At 44.7% G+C, this 10,153-nt stretch overlaps 2 protein-coding genes across 5 annotated transcripts in view; both read left to right on the top strand.

Moving 5' to 3' along the window:
• Positions 1-6,039, top strand: part of ikbke (inhibitor of nuclear factor kappa B kinase subunit epsilon) — an 8,352-nt gene extending 2,313 nt beyond the window's left edge. For 2 of the 4 annotated variants that reach the window (XM_086118077.1, XM_086118078.1), the window contains exons 6-21: positions 770-930; positions 1,017-1,127; positions 1,263-1,442; positions 1,570-1,766; positions 1,865-1,923; positions 2,015-2,106; positions 2,450-2,551; positions 2,650-2,707; positions 2,998-3,110; positions 3,174-3,256; positions 3,325-3,364; positions 3,447-3,548; positions 3,969-4,065; positions 4,535-4,629; positions 4,866-4,937; positions 5,023-6,039. In XM_086118077.1, the coding sequence (XP_085974203.1) occupies positions 770-930; positions 1,017-1,127; positions 1,263-1,442; positions 1,570-1,766; positions 1,865-1,923; positions 2,015-2,106; positions 2,450-2,551; positions 2,650-2,707; positions 2,998-3,110; positions 3,174-3,256; positions 3,325-3,364; positions 3,447-3,548; positions 3,969-4,065; positions 4,535-4,629; positions 4,866-4,937; positions 5,023-5,086 (1,626 nt within the window). In that variant the 3' untranslated portion in view covers positions 5,087-6,039. Of the gene's footprint in view, positions 1-769; positions 931-1,016; positions 1,128-1,262; positions 1,443-1,569; positions 1,767-1,864; positions 1,924-2,014; positions 2,107-2,449; positions 2,552-2,649; positions 2,708-2,997; positions 3,111-3,173; positions 3,257-3,324; positions 3,365-3,446; positions 3,549-3,915; positions 4,066-4,534; positions 4,630-4,865; positions 4,938-5,022 lie in introns of those variants that run through there. The other 2 variants (XM_086118076.1, XR_015101635.1) reach the window with 2 other exon arrangements.
• A 2,484-nt stretch (positions 6,040-8,523) lies between these two features.
• The window catches only part of rassf5 (Ras association domain family member 5), a 28,705-nt gene continuing 27,075 nt past the window's right edge, over positions 8,524-10,153 (top strand). The window contains exon 1 of the mRNA XM_086117552.1: positions 8,524-9,334. Coding sequence (XP_085973678.1) covers positions 8,599-9,334 — 736 coding nt within the window. The 5' untranslated portion in view covers positions 8,524-8,598. The remainder of the gene's footprint in view (positions 9,335-10,153) is intronic.

The raw sequence follows: 10,153 nt of genomic DNA, 5'->3' as shown, positions 1-10,153 counted from the left end.
CTTAAAGAGACATTTGAACTATGCCAGACGGCAGCAGAAAGGTGTTAGAGAATCTTGGCCAAATCCAGTACGGTTCAAACGGCCTCCTGGTGTAAGTGCACCAAATAAGCATGTTGGCAAGTTTTGTCTGACTGGCACGTTACATAAACACGCTTAACTGGTCTGATAGTGAGCGTGGATGATTATTCATCTATGTGTGCCCTGCGATCGGCTGGCATCCAGTTCAGGGTGTATTCCCCCCCCCCCCTCCCCCAACGTCCAATAGGGTCGGCTGGAGCGCGACCTTTGTGAGGATAAGCTGTTCAGACAATGAATGGATGTTCAAGCCACTTACTCCTCTCATTATCTTCACCTCTAAGTGACTTGAAACATTTGCGACCTCTTGTGGGTAAAATGATTACTGTACCAGCTTCAATGGTCTCTAAGTTAAAACACATCAAGTTGATATAGGAGCACATATATGCAGAACTGACCATTTCTGGTTGACAATATTTTGAGTCCCGGTAAAATATTTTATGTTTACTTAGGCGCATAAGCATTTTATCAAATAGGAAATGGGAAACACAAATAAAAAAATCCAGGGTCAACCTAGTAGCCGAGCCAAAAATCGACCAAAAATTGTTTTAACCTAATCAGTGACACCCACAAGCTACTTTCCGGCCATTTGTTAAAGTTAATCTTTTTGATGGATTCTGAAATTGACTTCTTCCGAGTCATATTTTTTTCTAGACAAAGTCAACTGTATATTTGTTTGTGTGTTTGTCTCTAGCATCCAGACATGTATGAGCGTGTGGTGCTCCGTGCGCATCACCAGAAGGCGTATGGAGTGAGCGTGGACCTGTGGAGCGTCGGCGTGACCTTTTACCACACTGCCACAGGGTCTCTCCCCTTCATGCCCTTCAGAGGGCCCCGCAGGGACAAGCAGACCATGTACGTCTTTTAACTGCGCTTTTAGATGGCACTGTCAGCACATGTTTATTGAAGTTATTGTTATTAACCCCGGTTTTGTTGTGCAGGTATAAAATCACCACAGAGAAACCACCGGGGGCGATTTCCGGATTACAGCGTGTCGATAACGGACCAATAGAGTGGAGCTCATACCTGCCGGACAGCTGCCAATTGTCGCAGTATGCCACTTCCCCGATTATTGGAACTTGATTGCTCTTTTAAACAGCATTTATGGTTCATAAAAAGTTAGAAAATGCTCATTGTGATACGTCGGTGTCTATCACGGCTATTGCTTCTTTTGACCGTCTCCATAGGGGTCTGAAGATGCATCTGGTTCCTGTACTTGCCGGTATACTTGAGGCAGACCAGGAGAGGTGTTGGGGCTTCGACCAATTCATCAAAGCCACAATAGACATCATGCAACGAAAACCAGTGCACCTGTTTGCTCTCCAGCAGGCTAGGGCGCACTGCGTGTACATACATCACTACAACACGTGAGTCCGCACATTTGGGAATGTTTGTTGGTCAACACAAAGCAGTTGAAATATCAGCAGACAATTACCGGTAGTATTGTTTGTATTGTATAGCCACAACTTTCTCTTATTTTGTCCATCGACCCAGGGTATCCGGATTCTTTGAGGAGGTGGCGATGCAGACTGGAATTGATGTCCAGCACCAACAGCTGCTCTACTTGGGCCATGAACTCCCGCTAGAGGGCAGGATGAAGGTGGTCAGCCTCCCCCACACGACAGCCACAAGGCCTCTCATCCTGCTGAGTCGTGGGCAAGAAGCAAACAGCAGCCTGCCCTTCAGGGAACGTAAGACGCACGTACTTTAATTTACATTAGGTCATCGTATCGGACATGAGCGCCTGTCATTAACAGGTAGCTTTTGTGTATATGTGGCCCATCTGTAGCAGAGACCCCGATCATTCCAGCCAAGTTTGACGTAATGGCCGACTACAACTTCACCAAGGTAGCACCTTTTTCATTTATTCTACTGTTGATATGTGAGAAAAAAAAATCCTCAAGTCATTATTACCGTTCCCTTTTTGATGTCATTGCAGTTAATAGTTGGAGTGGTCCACCAGTATCTGAGGATTGCACAACTGCTGCACTCGCACAGAGAGCTGTTGCTGGACGGGTATTACAGTTACATGTGAGGAGCACTCTTGTTCTTATTTACACTTCGCACTGGAATGTTCGACCACAAAATCAGAATGGCCGTTCTTTTGTCATATCACGTGTCATCCATCCAGCCGTCCGTGAATCAGAAAGTTAAGTAACACAAAAGGACCAAGAAAGAGAAAATACACTACATATACAAACTATAACGCATACATATACAAAATATTAAACGTCACATCTTCTCTATAGGCATTACTGAGGCATGGCTTTCGTGAAAATGCGATGGGTCTCATCTTCAAGCTTCTCGCCTGATGTCAAGTGATTACGATGGCGTTTTTTTTTTTCTAGTGAAACAAGTTGCTACTGTATTTCAGGATGAAGCTGCGCAGGGAGTGTGGCGAAGCTATGCACAGTATTGCGCAGATCGGCATTAGGCTCAAGTCCTGCCTCGGCGCACAACACAGGATATTCACTCTGTGAGTGTGCTTTTGCACACGTTCCAGGTATAAGTAAAAGGAATTTAAAACAGGCCCTTATCCTAACTTTTTCCTCCCGTGTCTTTCGCATAACGAAGAGATCGCCACGCTTCAGAAAGCCTGGGTGCAGCTGATAAGAGTGACAGGTTGCAGCAAGTAAGTGAGCCTTTGCCGAGCTGTAAACACAGAAGCGGGACATTTTGCGAAGCTTCAACTGGATCAATGGAAAAGTTCACACTAGTTTCAAATGAAAGAAAAGCACATTTGTCTTGGGTTCTGATATATGTTGGTTTGGCTGGAAAGGGATACATCACGAAACACAACAAAGATCAGGCGCTTCCTTCTTTTAACGCTTTTGTTAATAACAGCGCGGACCGGAAATGCTGACGTTACTAGTGACACATTTGAGGTATCACAATGTGTGGCTGCTGCTTTGATCCTTTCAGGTCAATGATCACCTGCCTGAGTACGTCGCAGACATTCAAGAATTTCAGAACCGCCTGGTTCACTTGGAGATCGAGCAGGCCAAGCTTGCAGAGACGCTGAACAGTGACAAAAGGTACAAAGCAGGAAGTGCCCCTTTCACGGCGGTGTGTGACTTTTGACCTCTCGTTTCCTCCAGCTGTCAGGAAATGCAGATGCTCCTTCAAAAGATTGTGGCGATTCATCAGCTTTACCGTAAAGACAGACTCTCAGGCAGTATGCGTGCGTCTCTCAACTTCATATTCCTGATTGTGTTGGCCTGCCTAACTTTTTTTTTATTTTCTCCACAGAGCTGTTATATAATGACGAACAAATCCACAAGTTTGAAAAGTATGTGTCACGCTTAACCGTTGGACTGCTCTCGCAGCCTAAGCAAGTGATCGCGTAACCTGATTGTCGTTGTCTTCGACAGAATCCAACTGTCCTCACACATCAAGCGGGTTAAGTCTCTCACCAGAGAAAACTGTGCGCTAAAATACAAGGATCTTTTGGACGCTACTAGGACATGGAGCAGGTCAGAGCATCTTTGAACCGCAGAAACGTGACGCTTACCCGGATTCACTTCAGCTCAGACAGAACCTTTTTTGACAAATACACATTTAAAGTCCCTGTAAAGCCTTTTCTCAGCGTAATGTGCAAGCACTCAGGGCAGACAATGAGGCGCTTTCAAGTGGCCACACCAGTCCAAGGCTTGTGGTTCACACACTGTCAAGTGAGATCTCCCCCCCCCCCGCCTTTTCTTTTCTCCTCCTGGCACTTGCGCCTTTTCCACTGTCACAGTGCATACACTCACAGCCAACAACGAGGTGCTCTAAAGGTTTTTGGAATTTGGCCTGTATCATGAATGTATTTAGAAACAGATCTCTGAATTCACTTTACAGGGTCTTAAAGGAAGCAATCGAGCTACGGTAATTTGTCTCGACTGTATCTGCAGAACTTTACTCGAAATGCAGAACTATCTACAAGACTTCAGTTCCTTCTGCACGGGCCTGTTGGCTGATCTTGCCATAACTGAGCAGCACCAAAACAAAGTGAGCTGGACCTTCTCACGACTCGTCACTCTAAATGAAAACGATTTTGTTTTGCATGACTGAATATTTTCATTATTATATTTTTATTATATATTTGATTGTATTTTCATATTAGGGCCACACTGGAAAGATACAAATTCAAAGAACAGATAATGTTTATTTGTCATTTTAAGAGGAAACTCAATTATTTTCACATTGAATGGCAAAATTTGCCCTCCATTTATTTAATGTTAAATACTGCTATTTAAATGATTCGATTACCGGTATTGAAAAACCCAGTCGGAGTAGAATCGCCAACACTTGCTCTATACTGCTTATAGTGATGGCGTATATGTTTCTACCACTGAAATTGTGATTTTATTCTTGTGCGACCCAAATCTTGTAATGCTATTAATTTACCCATTCTCAGTTGTAACTTTTTTTTTGTTTTTTACTTCTTTGAATGCAACGTGTCATCTGTTTACCTCAGACACTGGACGAAATTTTGGTCACACTACAGTCAGGCAGCACAGGACAGCAGCAACAGGAAATGCCACTCAGGGACAAGGAACAAATGGTGTCCAGGTTTGTGTGTGTGTGTGTGTGTGTGTGTGTGTGTGTGTGTGTGTGTGTGTGTGTGTGTGTGTGTGTGTGTGTGTGTGTGTGTGTGTGTGTGTGTGTGTGTGTGTGTGTGTGTGTGTGTGTGTGTGTGTGTGTGTGTGTGTGTGTGTGTGTGTGTGTGTGTGTGTGTGTGTGAGAGACTGTGTGTAAATGCAAATGACAGACAGCTTGCCAAGACAGCACGTCTTTCTTTGGTCTAGGATGTACCACCTAAAGGAAGAAATGGAAATGCTGATCCGGGAACTTCAGTGTAGCAATGCCATGATTGAAAGGTCAGTAAAACTTAGATATTGTTCATGACCAGATTCGTTTTCCCGTGCCGCGTGTACTTATTTTCTTTCTTTCTTTCTTTTGCAGTCTGGAAGCAGTGAACTCCGCAGTGGCTGTGAGGCCGAGCTTGGCACGGCCTGCCACACTGTGACAGGCGGCTCGTTTTAATTGCCTGGTGAACATTTGCTGGATGACTGCTGTGACGCTATCAAAAGATTGCCTGCTGCAAGAGGGAGTTGAAGACGGCAGATTGCGAACCAATTAAGAGATAAGACTCACAGTTGGGGAGAAAACACCGCTGAGGAATTTTGTGTGCGTGGTTTGCCAGCGGGCACTTCAATGCAAACCTCATTAATACTTGTTATCCATCCAACCATGCATTTTCTATGCTGCTTATCCTATTCAAAGTCATGGAACTGCTTATTCAAGCAATCACAAGGGCATAATACATTTTAGTGTTGTTAAATTTGTAACATACTGTCATGTTTGGGGCATCTCATTACATATATACACATATCGCTTCACTAGGGATGTCACAGTATTCTGACCTCATTGAAGGTGCTGAAGTCTTCCGTCTCACTATCTAGCCTTTTTTTTTTGTTGACTGCAGTCACACACTGTAATTAAATCAATCAAAGCCCCCTCAACCGCAGCGTCATTTAAAGTCGTTTTCTAGCCTGTCCCTGTGTTGCTGTTTCCATGTTGCAAGTCCCGCTTTTGTTGTGACATTATCCACACAAGACAAGCACAGATTATTGACTCAGAATGGGGAGATTTTTTTTTTTTTAAAGGTCAGGTTTGAATGCTCTTTCAGATGCTTCAATTGTGCACTGGTGAGTGCTTCTTATTGTAACCTTTTTGGGGACAGCGGTTCCTCCAGTGGACAGCTTGTCATGTGATCAGGTGACAGGGTGCATGAAAGGGTTAACGTATGTAGGTTTCGTTCTGTTTTGTTGTGGTGGATCATTTTCTCATACAAAAAGAAAAGTGAAAGTAAATACTAGTTTAATGCCCCCTCAAGTTTCCAGGACTAACGGACATGTGAAGATGACTCACTTTGTGGTTGAAATAAAGAAGAAACAAAAACCCCTTGTTGGGGATGTTCATGTGCCTGTGTTTTCTGCAGCCCAAATGTCACAAGTTTCAGACTTAATGTGTGCTTATTTAAATGTCCTTTTGTAGTTGTGAGCTCAAGTCTGATTATACATGGGGGAGGGGGGGTTGTAGGTTCCAAAACACGCAAGCTAGGTATCAGCTGCAGTCAGTTCTCCTTCCGACATCATGATTCTTGTTTCTCCAAATCTGTTGCCACCATCCTTAAATCACCGTGGTTCACGTGCCTCCATGTCGCAACTGGCCCTTTTCCCCCCCCACCTGGTTTCTATTAACTTATTTTTTCCATGTTTTGTTATCATCTGTGGAGGTGGACCGACAATAACAAGCCTCGTTGGACAAAGAGTACAAATTACAGATGTTTTCAAGTGTAGGGACGAATTGTAAACCTTTCCAAGAAAGAAAAAATGAGTGTTGTGAAAATATTCACATTTTGTTATTTTCCACCAGGCACATGCACACACAGACATGATCATAAATTTACTGATAAACACAGGCAGGACAGCTAAACAAATCTGTATTGTATTTGTGGATGTTTTTGAGTGAAAGAGATCATGGATGCATCGACTTTGATCCCAAAATGATTCGAACATGAAAACACAGTTTAGCAGTCGTGTTTTAAACAGTTATGGAATTATATTGATTGGAGACTCCATCTTAAAACTATTCTGATGGTTTGTTTAAAGAAATTGATCAATACAGACAGAACGCTCGTCTTCAAATGGGAAAGGTTTATCAGCTCATGTCATCATCGGTGGCAATGTGTCTAGAAACACAATTGTAATGTAATAATGGCGGACAAAACACCACAGGGATTTTGTGTGTGCGGTTTTCACTTCAAAGCAAACCTCATTAATGAATTGTGTCTATCCAACAATCCATTTTCGATACTGCTTATCCTTTTCAAAGTCATGGGAAGGAATTCTATCTATCAGATGACAGACTGCACCCTGAACTGGTTATTCAAGCAATCACAGGCCACAATACGGATGGCGCCCAAGTAGGCAGCCGTCGGCAAGTGCTCTCATGACCCTTGCTTCTTTTTTTTTTTTTTTTTGGATTTGTTTTGTCACTTTGTGTTCGTTGTTACGTCGTGTGGACCTGATGTGGACTTTTTTCAGCATTTTTTGGCCACGACATTCATCAAGGAGGAAACTCTGTGCTTGGTGGTTGCGCCTTCTCTGCAGCATGGGTACACCAGCACTGTTTTTGCCTGGGAGGAATATCTGCGCCATTTGACTGTCGTTGCTGGACAGTCCCGGGGCGCTTGTGTCTTGCGCCTGTTATGGGCAGCATTTTTCACAGCCCCACTTTGTTCAGCGGAGAGATCGGTGCTGTTGAACGGTCTGCGGCAGGATGGATGTAAGGCTTGAGGAGCCGACGATGAGAAGAAAGGAGCGTTAGCGCGGAGCGCCGATGCGGATTTGGAGCTGGGAGTCGCGGCTTGGAATTGAAGTGGATTTACATGGGACAGGAGATGTGAGCCAATCTCTTTTTCGTCAATGGACGCAACAGCTTCGTGTTTGCTTTCAAACCTTAGCTTGTAGCAGACGTGTGCACATTTTCAGCATGACGTCTCTGTTATTTTGACTTCAAAATGGTGCCGCGTGAGTGTCTGCCTTTCCAGCAGCTCCTCTATTTTGTTGTTCTACTTCTTCCTTTCATAACTTTGCTGCTGTGAATCAGGAATTCCTCCATTGCGAGACTAATAAAGGTTTTCTTATCTTATTGCACTAATAAACCAGGAAATCATGTTTTCTCTTGGCAGTTTTCTGTCTTTTTCATTTTTGACTGATGACTGGGTTTTTTTCAAGTACCACTTCTTTCGATACTGCTAATTAAAGAATGGATTGTCCAAAAATAAATGCATTTTGATGCACATGAAAATTCTTATGTCGCCATCTCTGAAGCAGTTGGTTAAAATATTTACAAGACAGTCGTACAAAATACACACAAGCGCTCACAGGTTCTTTTGTTCTTGCTGACTCTTAAAACCATGCAGTGAATATCAAGTCAAGTCAAGTGCAACTTTATTGTCAAATGTGCTGTACAGTATACAGCACAGATGAAATTTCTTCCCTCTCAAGACAACATAAAACAAGAGGAGCCGCTGCGGGTGTCCGCGCCGCCAGCAAATGAAAAGTTAACATAAAATGACAAAATAATACAAGACAACACATTAGACACAGACAACCGTGCAATCATAGCCACTTTCATGCATACACTTTGATGTCTGAAGCAGTTATAGATGAAAGAGGAGCGAATCAAAGTGTCCTTTTCACCAGTGGATCAATATATATACTCTGTTTCTGTGGCCAGATTATTTCCTAGAAATCTGACGATCACTCAACAATTAAAACGCTTAACGTTCGAGTTGAGAATCCGAGCGCGTTCACGTCGCTTTGGAGAGAGCGCGCGCCCGTAGGTTTCGAAGAACTCGCAGTGTCGTGACGTCACGGCGACAAGCTGGTGTCACCCGCCAGTTGAGTTCACATTCAAGGCACGGACGGAGCACAACACGGCAGACACATTAAGCAGCTTGCAGGCGCGATGGCTTCTGCGAGTGTGGTGGGCCAACACCCGGCCCAGCACAGGTTGGACTCGGAACCGCTGCTTCGGGTCTTCAAACCGACTGCCAGCAGGAAGAAAATCACCCTTCCGAGGAAGTCTTCCTGGGAGAAAATGATGTTGAGAAGATGCGGTTCCGTTACCGCCGCGAACCAAGCCGGGACGTGTCATTTGCCTGTAGGACCAACGGGCGACACGGCAGCAGTCGCAACCGGCGGGTCTCCAACGGGTGGGTGCCGACGAGGAGCCTCGTCTTCCCCCGCTTCGCCACGTAGCCCGGACCAAGCCAGGCAGCAGGGCAGCGTGCGCTCCGACTGGAGCTCCCCGGCCGGGGGAGACTCTCGGGACCGCAACGCGAAGGCTGCGCTCCAGTGCGCCCCAGTCGATATCACGAACAGCGCGTCAGTTGCTTCCCGGCACCGGCAGATTCGACACAGCGGACGGGAGCATACCAACAAAGAGGTCGGACACCATGGCATTTTTAGCTCGGTGTCCGCCCGCGACGAGAGCGGGGGTCTTCCTCTGGAGCGTCTCACGCAGGGCAGGACCGGAGTGGTGAGGTTGGCCCGCACCGAGCCTCCCCGCAGGGAGGCCTGGGCCATCTTCCCGCTCCCGGTCGACAAGGGTGCGGGACACCGGTTCGAAGCCAAGGCCGTTACGCAGGACTGGTGTGATGTTTGCAGCCGTCAGATCACCGCGCAGGCCCTCGAGTGTCAAAGTGAGTACAGTACTACAATGGTCTCTCGGTCTGGGTATGAGTGCACACTTTTGTCTCACAACTAGTAACTGAAAACATACTCGTGACACCAACAGCATGTTTACTAGTGGTGAGGTAAAAGCTTCGTTACTTGCTAGTACGAGGTATTCTCTAACAGCCTTCTATATATTAAGCCTGAAGTGGCACTAGTAGTACAAAAAAATAGCTAATAGGACACACTCACTAAACTAGCGTTCTGTAAATAATTACTATAGTGCTGAATTGCCTTACGAATTCGCATAAAGAGTGTACTAGTGCATGGCATGGACCTTAAGATATATATCAAGCATTTCAAAGAAATACTCAGATCATTTTCCATATAATAGTAGGCAAAAAGTGGCACTAGTAGTGGGAATAAAATGTACTAGTAGGACACAAACACTCAACGAGCATTTCATAGTCATTCTCCTAGTCTCTTGCTATCGAGGACAAATACTAATAATAATAATAACACCTTTTATTTATAAGCGCCTTTCAAAACACTCAAGGACACCTTACAATCAAACAAGAGTAATAAAACCACAGATAAAATTATAAATAATAAAAGAAGCGATGAGTTTAAACTGAGTATGCAATTTTAAATAGGGGGGGTTTGAGATGAGTTTTGAATGTGGGAAGAGAGTCAATATTACGGTACACAAAATGTGTGTAGTGTGTACCATTACATGGGATTCATCTGAATATCAAGGCTATCGACAAAATCCTCGATGGGCTTTCCACCTACTAATTGTGTGGGGTGAGATATATAGTCACTCTACTGATGTCCGCATAGCTGTTCTA

The sequence above is a fragment of the Hippocampus guttulatus genome, chromosome 8, assembly GCF_054856545.1.
Source record: "Hippocampus guttulatus isolate MCC_2025c chromosome 8, RoL_Hgut_1.0, whole genome shotgun sequence".
Taxonomy (NCBI): Eukaryota; Metazoa; Chordata; class Actinopteri; order Syngnathiformes; family Syngnathidae; genus Hippocampus; species Hippocampus guttulatus.
Note: the sequence above shows the minus strand (reverse complement) of the source record. Positions and strands in the feature narration are given on the sequence as shown.